Below are 23,071 nucleotides of genomic sequence, written 5' to 3'. Positions count from 1 at the left end.
AGACTGAGGCACCTACCTTTCTCAAGACCCTACCCACCATCCTGGCTCTGAGAGATGTGCATGTCCTATTGTCAGAGAGTTATTAATGGGCCTGTGGCTAGAAAAACTAGAAGTCTTGTGGGATGAGAAGGCACTTTTAGAGACTTTTTAGAGGGACCTCAGGAAAACTTTTAGAAGGAACTTTTGGAGACTTTTTTTTAGGAGAAACCTCGGGAGAACCTTTAGAGACTTTTTAGAAAGAGCTCCAGGAGAATTTTTAAGAACTTTGAAAGAGAACTTTTAGAGAGAGAACTTTTGAGGAGGCTTTTAGAGAGAGAACTTTTGGGAAGAACATTTTCTTGAAGAATAGAGCCATGAGAGGAACGCGTGTGTGAACCCGCTTCCTACTTCTCACTCAGACTCTTTTTAGAAAACCCCTTCCCGCCCGCTGTCTAACCCCTAGCCTGGACCCTGAGGCAGCATCAAACCGTTCTTGAATGTTCTCCTTAACTCATCCTCTAAGTTCTGTCAGTCTGTTACTCTAACACTGGAGGGGAGTTTTCTTTGTGCCTTATGCAAGCTTCCTCCAAAAGCTCATTTTGATATAACGACTCAACAGTAGTTAATTTGTTTTGAGGGGTTAAAAGATATGCAATGAACGGTTGACTAAGGGTGGTTCCTTTACACATGGGTAGAGGGGGGGCAGACAGTTGTGAATAAGTGTGGACTATCAGCCTACAGAGAGAAGCGCTGGGGATAAAAATCTTTATCGCTTTACAGTGTCTCAGGATTTAAACACTAGAGAGCTTGTAAGAATGAAGAATGCAGTCAGGAATAGAATCCGCATCTCCGACTCTATCAAACTGATTAGTAAGAAATTTCCCAGTGAGTCCCTGGAAGATTAGGAGCAGCCCTGTTCCAAAACGAAAAACCCCCTCTCTGCATTAGCATTGTCCTCCACTAGGCTTCTCTTAGAGTTCACTTGTCAGCCAGGGCATCCAAGCAGGAGAAACGGATTCATTGTTGCATAGTCATGAGGTTTCCACTTCAAGTATTTCCAGTTTAATTATAATATATTATCACCCTAACATCCTAACTTTACAAGAAAATCCCCTCCCCTCTCTCCCTCTCTCCCCCTCTCATTCTGCTTTTTGAGACAGGGTTTCTCTGTGTAGCCCTGGCTGTCTTGGAACATGCTCTATGGACTTGAATTCAGAGGTTAACTAGAACATAAGTATTGCAGCTTAGTGTTCCAGACTAAGAGGGCTTTTGTTTGTTTTTGTTTCCCCAGCCGCATTCTAGGAAAGAGTGTTAAAAGGAGGGCGGATTACTCATGGACATTAGGATAGCTAGCAGAAAGGGGAATGAAGTGCCTCCTACAGTTTTCCAGCCCCTCAGAAGCACCCGGTGATCACAGGTCCCGAGTGACGTCCTTTCTAAGCAAGAAAGGGGAATGAAGTGCCTCCTACAGTTTTCCAGCCCCTCAGAAGCACCCGGTGATCACAGGTCCCGAGTGACGTCCTTTCTAAGCAAGAAAGGGGAATGAAGTGCCTCCTACAGTTTTCCAGCCCCTCAGAAGCACCCGGTGATCACAGGTCCTGAGTGATGTCCTTTCTAAGCAAAATCTGCCTGCAACAGCTCTGCACTGCACTGCTATCACCCCTGGGAACTTCAAACTCTCCACGATTAGCAAAAGGAGTGTTTGACCTTGGAAACCACTGAATGTCAAACACTGGGAGGGGCGCGGGGGCCGGGTCTGATTTCATTTTCAAATTAAGAGTTGAGATTTTTAACATATTTCCAATCAACTCGAAGCAAACAGCTTTGATTACAAACCAACCAATGTTCCTGTCCCCACTTGAAGCTGCTTCTCCAGCAGTAAAGGACAAGGGCTTAATCCCAGCTGCCCAGGACCTCAAATGCTTGGTCACAGAGCAAAGGGCATCAGCTTAACCTGTGCTCTGACCCCCTCCCGGCTCTAGATACAATATACATGCTCTAGTTACCTATTAACATACATTGTAGGGAACCTAGGTCCCCTTTCTGCTTTGTTATGGGAGGCATTTTAGTTTTAAATATGTATTATATTATATATATTGCATACAATATATCCATGTGTATATATACATGGTGTGTGTGGGGGTTCTGGAGTGGGGGTGCCCATGTACACTTTCATATGCACCACAGTCTGTAAAAGGTCAGAGGACAATGGCCTAGGGTGCTCAGGCTTGGTGACAAGTGCTGTTACCTGATAAATCATCTCCATGACCTCCTGTTTGTTTAAAACTCTACTGCCACTATTTGCACTTACCTGATCACTGCATTTAAAGAAGAAAAGTCAATGCAGGTACTGCAGGACTCTGAACTTGCAAACATTTCTTTCCAGGCCTGAGTTCAATACTACAAAACTAAAATAATAAAAGCCAATAATGAGCTGGAGAGCTAACTCACTGGTTTGAGTGCCTGCTGTTCAACCAGGAAGACTCGAGTTTGGATTCCTATACATATGTGCGAGTACACCCACATACATGAACACAAACACATAGAATAAACATAAAAATACAGAAAATATATTTATTCCTTTTGGGACTACATTATCTGTATGCCAAGGTGTGTCTTCTATTTCCTAAAGTATGGTTACTATACACATGGTACAATTTCTACATCAAGACGCAGCAAGAGAGGGAGTCTCATGTTACTTGAAACATAGTTTATGTAAGATCATTTATCTTGAATTGCTATTGATGTTATTAGGCTCTATGCAAACACACACTAAGCCCATAGGTTCAACTAATTAAAATTGGTTAGCTTATGCCCTTTACACATTACTTTTTAAGATGGAAAACTTTTGTGTATGTTCAGCTACCTCAGTAAACAAACAAACCTGTTCCCTTCAGAACTGTATGGTCACTATTCTGAAACAATGGAATGAGCTGTGTGTAAATCAATGACACCCTCCAGAGCTACCTACAGATACGGGCAGAACTGCTGTACAGACGGTACTTCACTGACATCTTAATGTCATTTCATCGCCCTGGGGCCATGTTACTTCTGAGCACTGCAGAAAGAGAGGAGGCAGCTTACAATCACTCCAGACATTAGCATGATCCCCAAATAACTCATTCACATTCAAATCTTGAACAGCACTGTCTGGGGTACAGAGGCGCGGCTTCTATCTTTCTAAGATGAAGAAGGGTATTTTGTCCAGTTGTAGCCAAGACTGTTTGCACACTGACTTCCCACCTTTTTACTTCCAGTATATTATTACTGTATGGGAAACATGATAATAAAATTGTATATAAACCCAATGTTCCCCTGATGAATATGGTTTTCACAAAACAGGAGCTGTTTTGTCTAAACTCCAGACACCAGCACTTCAGGAGCTCATGATGGAATGCCACTGCTGTGTACCTAGTAAGTTATTAAATGCTGTGACTCTTTCCAGCCACTGTCCTGTCAGGATTGTGTGGGTATGCACACCTGTGTGCACACAGAGACCACCAGAGCAAGACGTATTTCTCTCTACTGATCTCCACCTAATTGCCTTGAATTAGGCAACCTTGCTGAATGGGAACTTCACGTTTTTGACTGGTCAGCCACCCAGCTCTAGGTATTCATTCCCGTCTCCACTCTAATCTGGACGGACAGGCACAGCTTTTTACATGGGCACTAAGGATTTAAACCTAGGGCCTCAAGGCTACAGGTCTAGATTCTTACTCCCCAAGCCATCTCCTTCACCTCAACTATTTTTTTTTCCAATGAACCTGTTAGAATTTATATAACTATTATCTTCAAAAAAGTTACTAAAAAAAGGAATAAATGCAATTTCCTATGCTTCAAACCTTCCTATCACAACTTTCCATATACTAATTTTGTCATTAATCTGGAAATCCATCTAAACAATCTCTATTAACTAAGTACATTAAAGTGTAAAGATGTGCCAACCTAATAACTAATCATATGTACCCTAAGCCTGCTTTTAAAGTTAGAGAAAAGATCATTTGAAATATACTTCATTTTGAGAATATGCAATTAAATGTAGAATCTGGCAACAACTCTTTAAAATTTAATAGTTGTGAGAAATTCTATTTTCTCAGTTCTACCATTCATTTTAAGAAAATAATAAAGTGATACATAGAAGCGAAATTCAAGAAGTAAAGACATCAGACTTTAACCAATCTGCTTTAATCCAAGAGGTCACACAGAATAGTGTACTTTCTTCCATGACTACTCATGGACTAAAACAGAGTGAAATGGCCTATGTGCACCAGACATTCACAGTTCTTTAAGTATCTAATACATTTCCTCATTTGTATATGCATACATAATAATCCTATACCTACGAGATTTAATAAGATTAGAACATTTTATCACAACTACTACTTTATCCATATAAAGGGGAAAAAACAAACAAAAATCTGAACTTAGAATGCCTTCCTATCTTGAATCCAAGTTAATTAGCATCTTCATGTGATGGCTAATCTTGGTTGTCAACTGACTGACCTAGAATCAACTAAAAGACAAACAGGTGGTCACTCCACTGAGGGATTCTCTTGAACAAATTATCTCGAGGGCAGTGTACCATACATGTGGGCAGAACCCCCAGAAGGAAGGTTTGACTCCGCCTACTTGCCTTCACTCTATGGCAAGCACACCTGTCTTGTTCCTGCCACTGCTACATTCCTTCACTCACGAGAACCTACTTCTTCAGGCTGCCAGCATGGTTTGGAGATCAGTAGTTCTCCAAAGAATCCTCCAGGCCCTTTGCATCAGGCTGGCACTTGAGACAGTCAGCCTCGTGGACTGAGCAACCCCTGGCTCGTGGCCTCTCTGGTGCGAACCAGCCTTTGATGTACTTTGATGTAGACCCTCCCACAAGCTAATCTGATAAATCCCTTTTAAATCTATATTCATGCTCTCACTTCTGTTCATCTCAAGAACCCTGACATCATATTAAGAACACTGTCATAAATTATCAAAACTTGATTTTATTGGGGGGAGATAGCAGTAACCGATGTGAAAATGTTTTCTTTATTGATTCTCCATGAGAAAAAAGATGTGTTCTTCTAGAGGACAGGAAAAAAAAGGCGGGAGGGGTTATAGAAGAATTCTGACAGGTAACATATAAGGTTTGTCAGCCACCTTAGTGAGAAAAATAACAATGATCTCAATGCATTCACCGCTGAACTGCTCAGTAACCCCAACTGATTTTCAAATTGGGAGGCAAATTACTGGCAGTGAGTTCATCAAATTTAGATCTGTCTTGAACTGGAACACTATAGAACTCAAGAACGTCTTTGACACTGCACATTTGATGAAGCCTGGAGTTAGGTACCGCATGGCCCAAGCCATCAGCTAAATGTGCCAAGAGTCTGAACTTCACATGGCCATCATCCAGGGAGATATCCTGCCAGTTACTAGGAAGAGATGAACCAAGAACTTCTTTAATACACGATTCCAAGCGACTCTGGAGATCGTCAGGTGGTGTGTACGCTCGGCTTCGTAAGGGTGGACACACCCAAACAGGCTCTTTTTTCACTTCTTCCACTGTCTCAGGTACCACGGGCTCTTTCTCTTTCCTGAATGAGCAAAGTGAAGACATCAATCTTTGGCTGAGTATCTTAATGAAGCTAGCAAACATTTGACTGAATCTTGCCTTGCAACCAAAATCAAATATTTTGTACACTTAAGACTTTCTGAGCACAGTGGAGAGCAGAACAGTAAGATGGTCATCTACCCTTCAGGTGTGTATAGTTGAATCAATTGTTAGAGAAGAAAACAAAAGCTTAGTATATATTTTACATGCTTGCATGAATTCTAAGCATAAGGAAAGAACAAAGACAAGGTAAACTGTTCTGTCTAGGAGCCCTAGCTCTGTCTTAGCTTGATTTCTATTGCAGTGACAAAAGGCTGACGAAAAGCAACTTGGGGAGGGAAGGGTTTACTTCATCTTCCAGTTCATATCACGCTGCATCCCTGAGGAGTGTTAGGCAGGGACCTGGAAGCAGGAACTGATGCAGAGGCCATGGAGGGTGCTGCTCACTGCATTGCTCCCACGGCTCACCCAGTACCACCTGACAAGGGGTAGCACCACCCATAGTGAGATGGACCCTCTCACAATTTTCAATCAAGAAAATGCACCCAGGCCAATCTGGTGGGGACATTTTCTCAACTGAGGTTCCCTCCTTCAAATGACTCTAACTTGTATCAATTTGACATAAAACTAGCCAAGATATAACCCCAATCAATACACCCAGCTAAATTTACCTCCCAAGTTCTTACATACATCATAGGCCTGCTCAAACTATATTCTGTTTCCCAAAAACATCCCCACTTTCCTGACACTTGTTAGCTCAGGTTACATATCCTTACATGAAACAGTTTGATCATAACTTATGCAAATTATACTTACCCTGTAAGTTATGCCTAAGAACTTTAACCTGACTTCTCTAATCAAATGTTATGTTCCTTTGGTCTTCACAGCAGTCTATACTGCTCCATGTATCCCATCCTACACAAGTTTTCATTCTGATTATATTCTACCTCACAATATCACAACTTCTCATTCCCAGACATCTTTACCTCTTTGATTGGACAGTTCCTTGGTGTGTGTTAGGGGTCGTTCTGTTCACTGAAAGATATTTAGCAGCATCCTGGCATCACTTTACTTGATGACAGGAGCACTACTGTCTTGAGTCACAACGATGGACACTGCCAATACTCTCTTGAGAACCACCACACCAGATTGTAAGATATTTAATAGATTGGCCTGTTTTGTTTACTTGGGATTCTTTGAAAACAAACTTAACAACTGCTTAGAAAGGAACCTGGCTGATATACCATTTAAATGCATTGGTGTGTGAACTACCTAAGTAATCCCGTTTCTCATGGAATTGACCATCCCTACAGAAACAAAAGACCAGAAATCAAATGTCTGGCCAAGTATATACTTTGGAATGCAACTTAAGGCTTTGTTCCATCAACTAATCCTTTGTCCTTTATAAACTTTTGATTAACATCTCAGTGTTACTACTTGTGATCTTGTGATAGTTCTTGTCTTGGACACTCAGTATTTACAATTAGGCCTTTTTAGAGATAGTTAGAGGAGATGAGATAAGGAGATTGAGAACTCCATAAAAGCATTAGAGGCTATAAAGGGGAGGAAGAAAAGAACCAAGCTAGCATGCTTTCTCTGTCTCACTATATACTCCCCTCCACTATGTTATGAGGCAGCAAGATCTCTAGATGCAGAGCAGATAATATTGACAAGCTATTTATAACTCATCTATTATTAGACATTTTACTATGCCAATGGAAAAGGGACTAATACTATACTGAAGTATTCCTGCGGTAAACAATATACTGCAATAGTTTCCGGTTTTGAAGAAAACTCATCAGTATTTTTTTAAAAAGTCTCAAAAAAGTTATGTTTATTTAGTTTCTACCCAGTTACCTCCCATATTCAAGTCCCTTCCATTAGATTTCATCGCTTTCAGAATAAAATGTAATTCAGGTAAAAAACTCAATACCCCAAAGGATATAGTGACTAGAACAACAACAACAAAAATAAAATCAAACAAACGAACAAAAAAAAAAAAAAAACCACACACACACACACACACACACACACACAAAAACAGAGGTCTGGAGAGATGGTTCATTTGTCAGAGGCTAGGCTCATAACCAAAAAGTCAAAAATAAAAACCAAACTTTATGCTGTCTACAAGAAACTTCTATTTTTTAAGATTTAAGGGCTAATCAACCAAAACTGATGGGGGAAAAGGTATTCCATGGGAATGGAAAAAGCAGCAAAGTGGGCATAGCTATACTTAGAGCAAACTAAATAAGCTCTCAAGTCAAACTTTCACCTAAATATACAAAGCAAAGCCTGAATTGACAAATTACTGAACAACACACTGTCAACAAACAGTGGATACGCTATTCACACAAAACATCAGTACTGAACTTTAAGAATGAAGATGTGGCGCTGCGATTGGTCTAATAATGAGCTTAGCTAGGCAGGAAGAAGTCAAGTGGGACTTCTGGGGATAAAGAGCTCTGGGAAGAGGAAAGGAGGAGTCACGAGCCAGACTCAGAGGAAGCAAGGCGGGCGGTACAGAGAGAAGGTAACGGAGCCACATAACAGAACGCAGATTTAAAAATATGGGCTGCTTTAAGCTATAAGAACTACCTTGGAGCGAGCCTGAGCTAAGGCTGAGCTTCCATGACTAATAATTAGTTTCTGTTTTCTGTGAGCTGGAGGCCCAAGGAGAAATCAGCACACAGCTTTCAGCTTAACTTCATTACATGAAACACTTTATCTTCACTTGCGGCTTACGCGTGTACTGAACATTTTCTATGTCACAAACGCAAAAGATCAAAACCATACCAAATAACCATACCAAATAGTCTTACTGAACCCAGGGGAAAGAGAGGAGACAGAGAGACAGAGAGACAGAGAGAGACAGAGAGAGAGACAGAGACAGAGACAGAGAGAGGAGAGAGAGAGACAGACAGAGAGAGACAGAGACAGAGAGAGAGAGGAGAGAGAGACAGAGACAGAGAGAGACAGAGAGAGAGACAGAGACAGAGAGAGAGGCAGAGAGAGAGAGAGAGAGAGAGAGAGAGAGAGAGAGAGAGAGAGAGAGAGAGAGAGAGAGAGAGGAGGGAGGAGGGGGGACGGAGGGAGGGAGAGCTCGCACTTCCTCTCTGTTTTGCGAAGAGGTCAGGCATGCCGAGCACCCACACTGACATTCTGGGTCGATTCGCTCGCCGCCCTGCGCCTCTGACTCCGGCCAGGCTAAGGCAGCGTGAGGCGCCCCCTCGGAGGCCCTGCGGGCGGCGGGGACGCAGGCTGTGGGCTCGGGTTCCTACTCCACGCCAGCCCCGCGGGCTACGGGCTCGGGTCCCACCTCTACCCCCGAGCTCGCCCCCTCAGCCTCACCTGGACCGAGACCAGAAGCCCCGACGCGCAGCCAAGGGAGCGTTCCACAGCCAGCCTCCTCCAGCAAGCCGGCGCACACGGAGCGCCGCCATCTTCGACGAGCGTCCCAACCCAGCCAATCACAGGCCAGCTCACTGCCGCCGTCCCTGTGCGTGCCTAGCCCTGGTCACACCGGGAAATGTAGTCCCGTTGCCGCTTGCAGAAGAAGGCGGCGGCGCGCTCCCGGGGCATGTCGGGAGTTGTAGTTGGAGCGGTTCCGTGGCGGTTCCGGGGACCGCCTTCTGGTCCGGGGGTGGTCGGTGGTACCGCTGCTGGAGTGCGACGTGGAGAAATTGGCAACAAGGAGACCACAGCGTGGCCCGAAGAGACTGCGCAGCCGGGCAAAGGACGGGGCTTGGGGTTGGGGGACATCCAGGTGGGATGTCTGATGTGTCCCTGGGAGCATGACCGCCCCGAAACCGAGGCTGGACCTCCTCGCTAGACCCATCGAGTGAGCCTCGTCCTGGCGGGGCCTCCCCGGAGCCCCGCTGCCGTGTGTGGCTGCTCTTCCTGAACGAGGAGATGGCGTCCCCGAGCCCACTGCTGGAGCCAAAGGTAAGATCTCCGTTATTTCGCCGCTCCCGAGACGGCCAGGCCTCTTCCCCAGTCGCCGGCAGCTCTCAGGGAGGACCCCAGCCAAACGCCGGTGCACCCCTTGCTCCGGGGTGCAGTTAGATCACTTGCAAACTGTCCACGGGTTTTTTTTTTTTTCTTCATTTCCCCCCCCCCCCCCCAAGAACAACTTCATAAATCGGCTGGAGAAAAATAAGACTGTTCCAAGTCAGTTCTCATTTGTGAGTTCCCCAGGTGAGACACTATTTTTGATCTCCTCTGTCTCCTGCAGCCGGCGTGATGGCCGAACTCAGGGTGGGTGCTTAGGGAACGAACGGAGTGGAGATGTATTGGGTCTCACAAGCTGGTGTGGGTAGAGCATCGCAGGAGGACAGCGAGGTGAAGGAGGAGTGCAGAGGTCGGAGGCTGTTAACTGCGATTAAAATGGTACTGATGTTACTGTGTAATAATGACACTAGAAAGGGCCTTCAGTTTGGCAGGCACGAGTTCAGATCAGTTCCTTACCAGTCTGGGGTGCCTGGCACTTTCTGATACTCTTACTCAACCGTAGTCCTCCTAGTGGACGGGACCATGGTAAGTGATAGTGTCTACCTCTTCCAGTGGTAGAATTGTCTTTGAGACAGCTGGAACTGGCTACAGAAATCATACTATTTCAGCAGTTGCTGACATCTGATGATGCGGCTATGTTTTTGTTTTGTTTTGTTTTACCCCAGGAAGAGTGGGATTATCTGGATCCAGCTCGGAGAAGCCTGTATAAAGATGTCATGATGGACAGTTATGGAAACATGCTCTCACTGGGTAAGACTGTACTGTTTCTCTAACTAACACACCTAATAAGTTGCTGACACTCATATCTAGAATGCCTCCGCCAGTATTACTAATGTCAATACTGTTTTGTTCCGTAATTCTGATTCCGATCTCTCAGCCCTGTTGATTATTTCCGTAGCTCTTTCATCCCTGGCTTCCTTGTAACCAATGCTTTGAAAGGTTTTCTGGCTTCCTAGTCTCGTTCCCGTATTTTTCTGTGCTTTTCCTCCCGTCTTCCCACTGTCTTCCTCCCACCTCCCTTCACTGCCTTCTGGAGCCCGGGTTTCTTTACACAGTGTTCCAGACTCCCCCTGGTCCACACTGAAACCTGGCCCGTTCCCAAGGACACCGCTTCCCTGGCAAACCTTCAAGTGTGGGCTGCCCGTTCTCTCCAGTCGTCCTTCCTCCTGCTTTGCCTCAGGGCTGAGCGGCAAAAGCGAGTTGAGTTGCTCCTCCGGCTGTCAGTGCTGCTCCCAGAGCCTCTGTGTTCCGCCTTCCAGTAAAGTGTCCCCTTGTGCCGTCAGTCCTGCTCTGCCCATCCTGTCCCCTTTTATCACCGTCTGTCGACTTCTTTTTATTTTATTTTTATCTTACAGTCTTCGTTGCTCGACCCAGTCAGTAAGTGAGCCCCCAGTGAGCCTTGGTCCTGCGGACTCTGGGAGTCCTGCTTCTGTGCTTATTAACTATTGGCACTGTCGGTCATGGTCATCGTTTTGTTCTAACAAAGTCTGAAAACGCTATGCTATTCTCTGACCTCGGTAACGGTTGGTTGTTGACTGTAACTGAAAGGAGTGAGGCAGACCTGCTTCTTGCCCTGGTGGAGCTTAACCGCGGCTTGTCCTTCCATCTGTCCTTCGCCTTTCCGCCTAAACCTGCTCATTCCTCATGTCCGTCCTGCCTGCCTCTCGTGTCCATGTCTTCCTGGTGGTTTCAGCCCTGCCCTGACTTGTGAAGACCTCCGCTAGTCACCTGCGTGTTATCTGGACACTTTGGTGTTATGTTACACTTGTTCTACACATTTCAAATCTTGTGTTTATTACAAGACCTGTCCCTTTTGCCCCCTTCTTCCTAATACCAAGGATCAGTGTCCTGTACGTGTCTAGTGAGGAGGGGATATTTGCTGTTTGGAGAGAGGATCTCTGTGTGTAGCCCTAGTTGACCTGGAAGTCACTTTGTAGACAAGGCTGGCCTGGAGGTCACGGAACTCCACCCCCCTCTGCTTCCTGAGTGATTAGGCATTCCTCAGGGGTTAGAGGCCTGCACCATACCCACCATAGCGCGTGTCTGCATGTCTCCTAACTTACAGTGGGTTTGGATCTCGGCAATTGTTTTTGTGTGTCATCTGCTTCTTTTCCTATTAATTTTAGTAGAGGTTTGAGAATTTAAAATGTTCTCATCACTTTGTGGGCTTCATCTTCTATGTCACAGACAGAATAAAGTCCATTGACATGATTTCTTAACTCCTGGGCTCCTCATCCAGACACCCTTAAAACAGCTTCAGTCTTCTCTCCAGAGACAGAGCTACAGCCTCATTGCTTTGTCCCTTGCTGCTTAAAGAAACTGGGTGGGTGTTTCTGGGGATCAAGGGAAGGGCCTTGTTTGTGCTGGGCGGCCTGTCTACCGGGAGGCTCATCTCCAGCTCCTGACCCTTTGTAACCTCTGTTGTTGTGATGGCTTACACCATGGCCTTTCCAGCTTGGGGGAAAAGAAACTTAACCGGTGTCTTCCTCTCACCGTTCCTGTGATTTCCTGCTTCTCTTTTCCCACCAGAGTTTTGTAAGTTCATGTATATCTTACACAGCGTTACCTTCTGCTGTCCCTGTGGTTTTTGTCTTGGCTCCTCAGTCTCCTTAAGGTGTTCCACAAGGATTTAACAACCTCACTCTCAGATACAGTAGACTCTTTTGAACCTTATGCTAGCCCTTTATGAATGTTTATGCCTTTTTTGTTGTTTTGTTTTGAGACGGGGTTTTGCTTCAAAGCCCAGGCTAGCTTCAAATTTACAATATTCCCACTTCACCCACCCAAATTGCTGGGATTTCAGGCATACCATACTACACGTTGTTTGCTTAAAACTCTTTATTGCTTTTCTGTATTTGCTTGTGTTCCTTTCTATCTATACCCCTTGCTTGGAGGACCTTACCTGTACTCAGGTCATTGACTGGCAGCATCAGATGGTAAGTGCCACCTAAGAAAGGCGATGTGGTACCTAACTACCTCGCTAGTAAATCCTAGTTCTTCCCTGCCAGTTTTGTGACTGTGGGGGAAATAATGTTGATTTTTCTTCAGAAAACCGAAATAGTAATGACACATACTTGTAACATTGTTGTTTCCATTACCACGTTAGTGTATCTGTAAAGTGCTTAAAATGCTGACCATGGGGTAATAAAAATAAGTATTGACTGATGTTTCCTTTTCCCCTTTTCCTTGGATTGCCGTTTCCCTTGTCACCTCTGTTGAGCTCCAGATTGACCGTTCTCTTCTTTTGGAAATAACGTAGGTTATGTCTCACAGGCTCAGCTAGTCCGTTGAGATCTCAGGGATGTCCTCTGCCCGGTTAATCCCCCTCCACTCCCTTTGCTTCCATTTCCGTCCGTCTGCAAACCGTCCTCCATGTTAGTTCTCAGGACATGCTGCTCAGCACTGAGGTCAGCACCATCCTTGGATGTTTTCAGCACTTACCATAAAGCCAGGCCTGTGTTACATGCTTCTTGAATGGTCGTGTTTCTGAGTAAGTTACAAGGTAATCTAAAAACTGTTTCTCTTAGTTGGATTATTTTGTCTTGTGCTAAACTGGGTCCTGGCCACCAAGGTGATTTTGCACTGGTCTTTGTTTAAAACTTTTGATGGTTCCGTAACACTAAAACTTCACACTTTCAGCCTCTGGATGCCCCCTCCCTTATGCCATATGTCTTGCTCACTGGCAGCTTATCTACACGGGGGATATCCAGAAGGGTGCCAGGATGGCAGAATCACTAGTGCCAGCAGTGCCGCACCTCATGTGTGGGAACGCACACTGGCAGAGGGAGAGCAGTGGGCTCCTTGGTGATCTTGTGTCTTCAGGCTTTTTTCCTTATCTACTCTTAAATACAGCTTTCCACTGTTTATTATTTCTCCTTCCGCAGCCTCTTCATGCTCTTCAATAGAGCACTCTTACATTCCCGGACAGGTGTTCCCTTAACCAGAGACCACTGTTACTCTACTGGTCTGATGTAGTGCGCTCCTCCATTTCATCTGAGTATTTTCCAAAACACAGCTCTTTCCTACCTTTTTTTGTTTGTTTGTTTTGTTTTGTTTCTCTGTAGCTTTGGAGGCTGTCCTGGAACTCACTTTGTAGACTAGGCTGGCCTCGAACTCAAAGAGAGCCACCTGCCTCTGCCTCCCAAGTGCTGGGATTAAGGGCGTGTGCCACCAATGCCCGGCCTAGCTCTTTCCTACCTTTATTTCATTCTTTTTTATATTGTTTTTTCTTTAAAATCTTAGTAACTACATTGATGATGTAGCTAACAGCTAATCACTCAGTTCTTTGGCTTTTATTTCATTGACTCATGCTGGATCTTGTCAGAACTGAGAGTCATTGAGCCTACAAGACCTAGGACTGGATTGTTTTTTTCTTTTTACCATGTTCTCTTCTCAGTTAAATTATTCATTCGTCTAACAGTTGTTAGGCCCTATGCTAGGCCCTACAAATTCAGTTCTTCCCATTCTCACAGTTTTTTAACCAAGAAAACTGGATATTCTATAATCTTTTATATAGTAATTTTATCAACTGTGGCCAACAGGTCAAATATGTCCCACAGCCTATTTTCATGAATCAATTTCTAATGAAAGAGACAACCCCACTCCCTGATGTAATTCTTTGAACTACAGTGGCAGGGACCATGTAGCTATAGTGAAAATATTGTCTGGTCCTTTACTGAAAAACTACGATTCTATGCTTGATTTACTTTCATGTTGCCGTTAACAGATATCTTCTCAGCTATCATATATTAGCCCTATTTCGTTAAAGATATTATTCATGCTAGTGTAATCCAGCAAGGGGAGTTTTTTTTCAATAGCGACATATATCTTATAGAATATATAAGCATGGTTCTACCTGATCAGAATAGTGCTGAAAAGGGAAGTTGACTCCGTCTCAAAAAATTAAGTCTCAAAAGTTCTTTTCGTCAGACTAGGCTACTATAACCAAAGACTCTAGCCTGGATGGTGTAAACACAGTTATTTATCTTTTATAGTTCTATAGACTAGCAAGTTCAAGCTCATGGTGCTGATAACTGAGTTCTTGATGGAGACCCTTTTGACTGAAAATGGCTACCTTACTTGCCCTCGTATGACATGAGTGTAGGAGGGCAAGGAGGATCTTTGTCTTTGTTCTTACAAGGACCCTGTATTCTCTTCTGGGGACCCCACTTGCTTTTGTAAGAGAACCCCCCTCCGAATCTTAACACATCAGGTGTTTAGACTGCACCAGAGAGGGGGCAGCACTCAGTCCGTGTCACTTTCTGCCGTATCCTTTCCTTTGACCAGCTAGTCTTTATTCCTCTGTCCACATGTTTCTGTTCTTTAAACAACTGCGTTCATAGGTTACAGTTCTAGTTACAGTCATCTTAACTAACTTGTTCAGTGTCTGGGTTTCTAGGGAGACCCACTTTGAATCAATCACCTTGCTGCTGGAGATAGGTTAATTATGGGCACTGGATGGGAAGATGTACAGACATGACATAGAATCTCCAAGATGTAGTAGTTATTTCAGGACTGCTCTTTTTGGAATTCTACAGTTAACTTGTTTTTATCTACCTATCTTGTTGACAGATTATGCCAATGTCATTGATTCATTTAATTTAGGGATGTATTTTAAGTCTAACAAATTCTGTAATACTCTTCCAGAATATACTTAATTATCCAGCTGTCTATATTCTTTCAGCTGAAAGATTTATCAGTTCATAGTATTTTGATTGGAATATTAATAGTTTATAAATTAGTTTGGGAAGAATTGTGATCCTTATAATAGAATGTCATTAGCCATTTGGTTGCCTCTGTTTAATTCTTCTTTATTTTTCAGGAAAACAATTGGATAATCTTTATAGATCTTGCACCTTGTTCTTTATCTAACTTGATTGTGTGTGTGTGGGGGGGGGGGATCTCACTATGTGGCCCAGGCTGGTCTCAAATGCCAGGGCTCAAGTGATCTTCCTATTCAGCCTCTGAAGTATCTGGGTCTTTAGACATACACCACTACAACCAATTTGATGTTTTTATTTTGTCTTATATTTTGAGTTAGAGTTTTGCTATGTAGCCCAGGACAGCCTGATCTCGCCAGTCCTGGTTAGCCTCAAACTACAGCAGCTTTCCTGCTTCCATCTCTTTGAGTGTTGGAATTATAGGAGTATACTACCATACCTGGTTCTAATCTTGAGCCTTTTTCGTTATGTTTTTTCCTAAGCTTGCATGTTTTTTTTTTGCTACTACTCTAAAGAATATATTTCACTTTTATAGTATTTACTAGCTGTTTTTTGTGGTAATAAGACAATGTATACATATCCAGAAAGTTTCTCAAATTTCCTTGAATAAACATCCACAAAATATAGAGTAACAGTTTCTAAAGAAACATCTTACTGTGGTTATTTGCTAAACAAACAAATAAACAAACAACCTAAATCTGATGAACTTTACAAAGACTTTTTAAGGTAACTGCTTTGGACCACACTGCAAATACCCAAGGATTTCTTTGGTAACCAATGTTGAAATATGATTATTAAATGAAATATACAAAGATATGAAAGACAGTGCAGTGCCACTGATTTCCTTATGTAACGTATTATAGCTATAAAATAGAAAGATTGAATTGAGGCATAGAAGCCATATCATTAAGAATTCTGAGCATTATGCTATTATTATCAAAAAGAGCTGTTTTTTGATCTTAAAGGATATGGTTGGTGAATCCTCAGGCAATTCCATGAATAGAATTTCATCTCTAAACAAATGTCTGGAATCCATGATGCTAATGTATAAATGGAGTGTGATGGCAGCCTCAGTCAATGTTTCTCAACCTGTGGGTTGCAACCCATTTAGGAGGTCAGATGACCCTTTTGTAGTGCCCCATAACAGACAGCTGCATGTCAGATGTTTATGTTACGATTCATAACAGTAGCAAAATGCAGTTATGAAGTAGCAATGGAAGTAATGTTATTGTTGGGGTCACCAGCATTAGGAAGGTTGAAAACCACTGCTCAAGATAAATGGGTGCCTGATTGTGATGGCTAAAATAAGAAGTATATATTAGAAAGAAATCCTTAGTTTTGGTGACTAACAATGAGAAAGGAAAGAAGAAATCTAATTTAAGAATAATAAGTAGTGATGTTGATTAGAAATGGGGAGACATTAAGAGATGATGATGATAGTCTTATTATGAGGCGTTTAAATGGAGGATATACTTATAGGATAAGGTTAAAAGGATATAAACTTGAGTAACAATTACATAAAGTAGTTGTCAAAGGTAGACAAAGTAATAAAGTAAATTCAGTTGAAAAAAGCCAAAGAAGTAGGGAGGCAAATTAAAAAAAAAAAAAAAAAGTATGCCCAAAAGGAGAAACAGCGTTAAGAAATGGGGTGAATGGATGATCAAAAATGTTCATTCTGCTGCTGAGGAAAATAAAGAAAATAATAAAGACTTCAAAAGGCCACAGTGTTTTTTTGAAGGTCTTTAGTGATTTGGTGAGAAATTTTCTGTATATTCTGGAGACAAACTACAGAAGAAATTGAATAGGAAGAGTTGTGGAGGTAAGGAAACCAATGGGAAGCTGCAGTGTAAGATTTTGTTTCAGGTGGCTTCTGTCGAGAAAAAGACTTGAGGCTGAAAATGAAGTTGGTCATACCATGGTAGAAAGATGCCAATGGAAGGTACAAATGGAAAGAATTGCACACCTGCTCACAGGACAGTGGGATCACGGGAGGTAGTACATTGCTTCTGGACATGGGCGACATATACACACCCTGTTGCAGATAATTTTTATAGGTAGAGGTAGAAAGGTAAAGGAACTCTTCTTCTTTTTGTGTTGTGTTAAAGAAAGCAACCCAGTGAAGTGAATTTGAGAGGAGATGCTAGCCTAAGAAAGAAATCATGCTTCTAGTTGTTGCTTGAGAAAATAAGAAAGTGTTACAATTTTATTGGGGGAGGGTGGTTTATAGTAGCTTAGTAATGTCTGAAGTAATCAAAAAGCTAGAAGACTACAAAACTGTGAGAAATGACAGTTGTAGAAAAGGAACTTGTTTCGAGTCAAATATAAAGTTGAGTTATCAAACAACTGGAGATGGAAAATCAGTCTAGTACTTATGTCATTATATTCTTTTGTTCTCTTCATCTTATGCAAGGTTTTTGTTAGAAGGCTAAAAAATGTGGCTGGTTTATTTTAGATGATATCATAAACTACCACAGAGTACTTTTTTTTATTTTTTCTACTATGAACATAGTTGTATTTATTTTATTTTTATGAATAAATACCTCAATTCTTTATTGCAGGTGCTGCTGTTTGCTTAATATCTTGTCATCCTTATTGGTATTTTCTCTCCAGTTTCACTTAACATCATTTTATTTGGTAGTGTTCTATGTCTTGTCATATCTTTGAATCCTGGCTCATAACATAGTATCTAGTGTGCTTTAGGTAGTAAATTCTGGTTAATAAATTAATTGTAGAATCCCCAGGTTCTTTGTCTTCCGTCCTTCCTAGGAAACTGTTATGAGTTTGTTTTTCTCAACTATTTGTCTACACATGCCCCAATAATGCTTTCTCATCCTAAATTTCCTGAACTTACTGTTTTCTTCCCATGGTATCCTTTCTTTGATAGCCACACTGCTATAAAAACTTAACAAATAATCAGATAACTAATGTTAGTAATACTTAACCAATGACACACACCTACTAAGAATGCTGAAGTAGAATCTCATTAGTCCAGAAATTCAAGGCCAGTCCAGGCAATATATCTTGCTTCTTTAAAGAATTGTCTGATAAAATAATTTAAAACTGAAGTAGTGAAAGAAAATACACATTAGCCATAATAGGTTGGTTTATCTTGATGACCTTATTTTTCTAATATTTTCTCTTTGGCATTAAAGAACTCAACTAAAATTAAATTGTTTATTTATAAATATTTCAGATGTTCTAAACAGAAATAAAGGTGAAGAGCCAACTGTGAAAGAAGAAATTGAGGAAGACACAGAACCCCCGGGTATAATGGTAACAAGAATCAAGAGTGAAATTGACGAGGATCCTATATGTACAGAAACCTTTGAACTTGTTGGTAGGTTAGATAGACAAAGAGGGATCTTTTTATGGGAAATACCACGTGAATCTCTGACCCAGGAACAGAAAATGTTGAGAGGACATGTTAATGTTGGTAAGAGACCAAGCTCAGAAGAGAAGTGTCACAAGTGTGAAGAATGTGGGAAGGGTTTTGCCCGCAAGGCCCACTTCATTCAGCATCAAAGGGTCCATACTGGTGAGAAACCTTTTCAGTGCAACGAGTGTGGGAAAAGCTTTAGTCGAAGTTCATTTGTTATTGAACATCGGAGAATTCACACGGGGGAACGGCCCTATGAGTGTAATTTCTGTGGGAAAACCTTTAGTGTGAGCTCTACTCTTGTTAGACATCAGAGAATCCACACTGGAGAAAGGCCTTACCAGTGTAATCAGTGTAAACAGAACTTCAGCCAGAGAAGGAGCCTGGTTAAACATCAAAGGATTCACACGGGGGAGAAGCCCCATAAATGTAGTGACTGTGGAAAAGCCTTCAGCTGGAAATCACACCTCATCGAGCATCAGAGAACACACATTGGTGAGAAACCCTACCACTGTACCAAATGCAAGAAAAGTTTTAGTCGAAACTCATTGCTTGTTGAACACCAGAGAATTCACACGGGAGAAAGACCTCATAAGTGTGGTGAATGTGGGAAAGCTTTTAGATTAAGTACATACCTTATACAACACCAGAAAATTCACACTGGCGAGAAGCCTTTCCTCTGTATTGAATGTGGAAAAAGCTTCAGCCGGAGCTCATTCCTTATTGAACATCAGAGGATCCACACTGGCGAACGTCCTTATCAGTGCAAAGAGTGCGGCAAGAGTTTCAGTCAGCTTTGCAACCTTACCCGTCATCAGAGAATTCACACAGGAGACAAACCCCACAAGTGTGAGGAGTGTGGAAAAGCCTTCAGTAGAAGCTCGGGACTTATTCAGCATCAGAGAATACACATCAGGGCAAAGACTTCTCCGTACAACGAAACCAAGGAAAGTTTTGATCCTAACTGCAGTCTTGTTGTACAACAGGAAGTCTACCCAAAGGAAAAATCTTACAAATGTGATGAGTGTGGGAAAACGTTTAGTGTTAGTGCTCATCTTGTACAACATCAAAGGACCCACACTGGTGAAAAGCCCTACCTGTGTACCGTCTGTGGGAAAAGCTTCAGTCGGAGCTCATTTCTTATTGAACATCAGAGGATTCACACTGGTGAGAGACCTTATTTGTGCAGACAGTGTGGCAAAAGTTTTAGTCAGCTTTGTAATCTTATTCGGCATCAGGGTGTTCACACTGGTAATAAACCCCATAAATGTGAGGAATGTGGGAAAGCCTTTAGCAGGAACTCAGGTCTTATTCAACACCAGAGAATACATACAGGAGAGAAACCTTACAGGTGTGGGAAATGTGACAAAAGTTTTAGTCAACAACGCAGCCTTGTCAACCATCAGAAGATCCATGCAGAAGTGAAAACCCAAGAAATTTATGAATGTGATGCTTGTGGTGAAGCCTTTAACTGTCAGATTTCTCTAATTCAGCATCAAAAATTGCATATTATGTGGATGCAGTAAAAATAGAAACACTAATGTACCCGAATTTGAGACTAGCTACCCAAGTGCAGTTTTAGTATGGCTCCAATGTGGGTCAAATTTACTAATAAAGCAATTTCTGCTTGGCCATGTGCAAATCGTTCTAAAGATCCTATGAACAGTGGACAGTGCCTGTGGGAAACTGATTTGTGATTAGTCTGTTTTTGTAGTCACAGGGATTCGTTGACCTAAGTGGAGCTGACTTGGCAAAGCATAAGAGAAACTTCATGAAGGACCAAGTAATGCAAGGGAACTGATGGAGGCTGGAAATAATTCAGAAAGTCTTATGTTACCGTCTCCTATAGTTGTCCTTCAGTTCCATGATGTTTGACTATACAGGTCAAACCCCAGTGATTAAGCAGATGTAATTTGTGAAAGTCCAGATATGTTCAAAGTCCCTATACACTGTTTATCACTGTCTAAAAAGTTGTGTGGAAAATTAGTTTATGAAAGGTGAGAGCTCCCCTGCTTCCCAGGTTGATAAAATGAGTGAATCAAGTTGTAAAGGTATTTGTAGGTAATTAAACCAGTAAAGGTGTTACCAGGAATCTTTGAAGGTCTCTGTCTGACCCCAAAATGGGACCTAAAAGATAGAAATTTACTGGTTTATTTTGTGCTGTCGTATATGTGAAACCTGTTTGTAATACTGTATCAATATATTTCTTCCTGCATTATCAGGAACATGTGAAAGTGCACATACTTTGATTACCAAGAATTGGAAATAAAAAAGTCCTAAAGTATATGTTAGAAAGCTGAGATATTTTGGTGTTTTTTTAGGTTTTATGGTAGATTTGCAAGCAAGTTTTAAATACGTATTTCTTGATTCTAAGTCCTCTTTTAGTTAATACGTATATACCTATTAGCTTATATATCTTAATCATTAATACTTATATATCTATTAACTTATATATCTTAATCATTAAAACCTATTTGGGTTTTTGCTTTGTGTTATTTGTTGCTTTAGAGTAATATCAGTCCTAATAGACTACTGTGTTCTGAATATCTGCGTCAGAGGTTGGAAAGAAATTACTGCTATACTCCTTGTGACTCATTTACATTTTTCTGGAGTACTGTAACATAAGTATGGATTTTTTTAGTATCTGAGTTTAGATTTCTAAGTCATCAGAACCCTGACCCAAACCCTATGAATTTAAGCAAGTGGCCTTTTTCCTATATCACTGTCTTAGTTAGGGTTTCTGTTGCTGTGTTGAAATACCATGCCCAGATAGCAAGTTGGGCAGGGGGTTATTTGGCTTACACTTCCACACTGGTATTCATCATTGAAGGAAGACAGGACAGGAACCTGGAGTCAGGAGCTGATGCAGATGCCATGGAGGGGCCCTGCTTACTGGCTTGCTTCCCTTGACTTGTTCAGCCTGCTTTCTTCTAGAACCCAATACCACCAGCTCAGGGATGGCCCTGCCAACAATGGGTTATGCCCTCTCCCATTGATCACTAATTGAGAAAATGCTTTATAGCTGGAGTCATCGACTTCTTCCTCTCTGATGACTAGCTTGTATGGACCTGACTCTGATGACAACACAGAGACCAAAAGATTGTAGCATGAGGCTCTTGTCAAGTGCTGAGAATAGTTCCCAATGCAGAGTTCTAAAGAGCACTCTCAGGAAGTCAGTGTCTACAGACTGCCAGCAGCATGCCTCCGGGCTTTACCTCTGACTTATATGCAGTCAAAACCATGGAAGCCACAAAAACCAAGATCCAGAGCCCTCAGTATCTAAGAGAGAAAGAGAAACCAGATTTGGTGACCAGAGCAAGTCGCTCCCACTTCCTTCATCCCTGTCCTTTTTAGTGGCAGGGTGATAAAAAGAAGGGAAGAAAACCCCTGGGTAGTTTGCAAAGTGACCACAATAATAATAATAATAATAATAATAATAATAATAATAATAAACAGATTTTTGGTCATAAAACATAAAGCCTGACTTTACAAGCAAAGCTAATCACATAGTAAGTCTTTGCTCATCAAAATACATGGCTTGTGGGCTGGGAAAAGGCCACTTAGACAGTGAGGCCCGTCCCACTGCTGAGTCTCTAGCCAAATCCCACATCTACAGAGAAATGTTTTGTAAGAGGTGACTACTCTCAGCTTGGCTGTGGTCCTACACTTTAGATAATTTTGCAAAGCCAAGTTCTTATGTGTATACACATGCACACAAACATGTACACAACCATGCATGTTAGTCAGTGTCCAGACCCACCCCTTAGGGAAAAACGGGATAAATGTGGGTGAATGTAGATATGATAATGAGGGGCTCTCTCACACTTAATTGGATAGGCTAAGACACCCCAAGACCCACTGTCTGCAAGACAGGCCCAGAAAAGTCAGTGGCATGGTCCAATCCAAACTTAATATCCAGAAGCAGCCTGAGTCCAAAGGTCTAAGAATTAGGAATGACCAGAGCTTGGTGTGTCAGCTGAATCAGACAGCAGATTGGCCTTCCTTCACCTGTTTGCCCTCAGTAGAGAGCATGGTACCCACCACACTGGTAAGGGCAGACCTTTACCCAATCTTCCAGTATATTACTAATTCTTTGGGGACCAGCCTCTCAAATGTGTCCAGGAACATTTTTTTTTTTAACCACTGATCTGGGTATCTCTTATTCTGGTCAACTTGACAACTAGAATTAGCTGTCACATGTAGATATACACAAAGTATTTATGTGTACAAATTATTTTCATGGGTGTAAACGCCTCAGATTGGATTGGAAAACTACAAACACCAATGTGCTCTGAATTTACATCTTTAAAAAATTCCGTTGGAGCTGGGTGTTGGTGGCTCACGTCTTTAATCCCAGCACTCGGAAGGCAGAGGCAGGCAGATGTCTGTGAG

General features: G+C 42.2%; 2 protein-coding genes across 2 annotated transcripts; one reads left to right on the top strand and one right to left on the bottom strand.

The window, feature by feature from the left end:
- Positions 1 to 4,947: 4,947 nt before the first annotated feature.
- Mrpl50 (mitochondrial ribosomal protein L50) lies at positions 4,948 to 9,060 on the bottom strand. The gene is made up of 2 exons (XM_005078869.4): positions 8,924 to 9,060; positions 4,948 to 5,558 (listed from the first exon to the last, which is right to left on the bottom strand). Exons 1-2 carry the CDS (start codon positions 9,013 to 9,015, stop codon positions 5,171 to 5,173), a joined length of 480 nt encoding a protein of 159 aa, XP_005078926.1. The 5' UTR covers positions 9,016 to 9,060; the 3' UTR covers positions 4,948 to 5,170.
- Positions 9,061 to 9,160: 100 nt separating this feature from the next.
- On the top strand, positions 9,161 to 20,963 carry Znf189 (zinc finger protein 189). The gene is made up of 3 exons (XM_005078712.4): positions 9,161 to 9,517; positions 10,249 to 10,333; positions 18,497 to 20,963. Exons 1-3 carry the CDS (start codon positions 9,485 to 9,487, stop codon positions 20,203 to 20,205), a joined length of 1,827 nt encoding a protein of 608 aa, XP_005078769.1. The 5' UTR covers positions 9,161 to 9,484; the 3' UTR covers positions 20,206 to 20,963.
- Positions 20,964 to 23,071: the final 2,108 nt, after the last annotated feature.

This window comes from Mesocricetus auratus, unplaced genomic scaffold (genome assembly GCF_017639785.1).
Source record: "Mesocricetus auratus isolate SY011 unplaced genomic scaffold, BCM_Maur_2.0 Super-Scaffold_6730, whole genome shotgun sequence".
NCBI classification, from domain to species: Eukaryota; Metazoa; Chordata; class Mammalia; order Rodentia; family Cricetidae; genus Mesocricetus; species Mesocricetus auratus.
The sequence above is the reverse complement of the archived record's forward strand: the minus strand, read 5'-3'. Positions and strand labels throughout refer to the sequence as shown.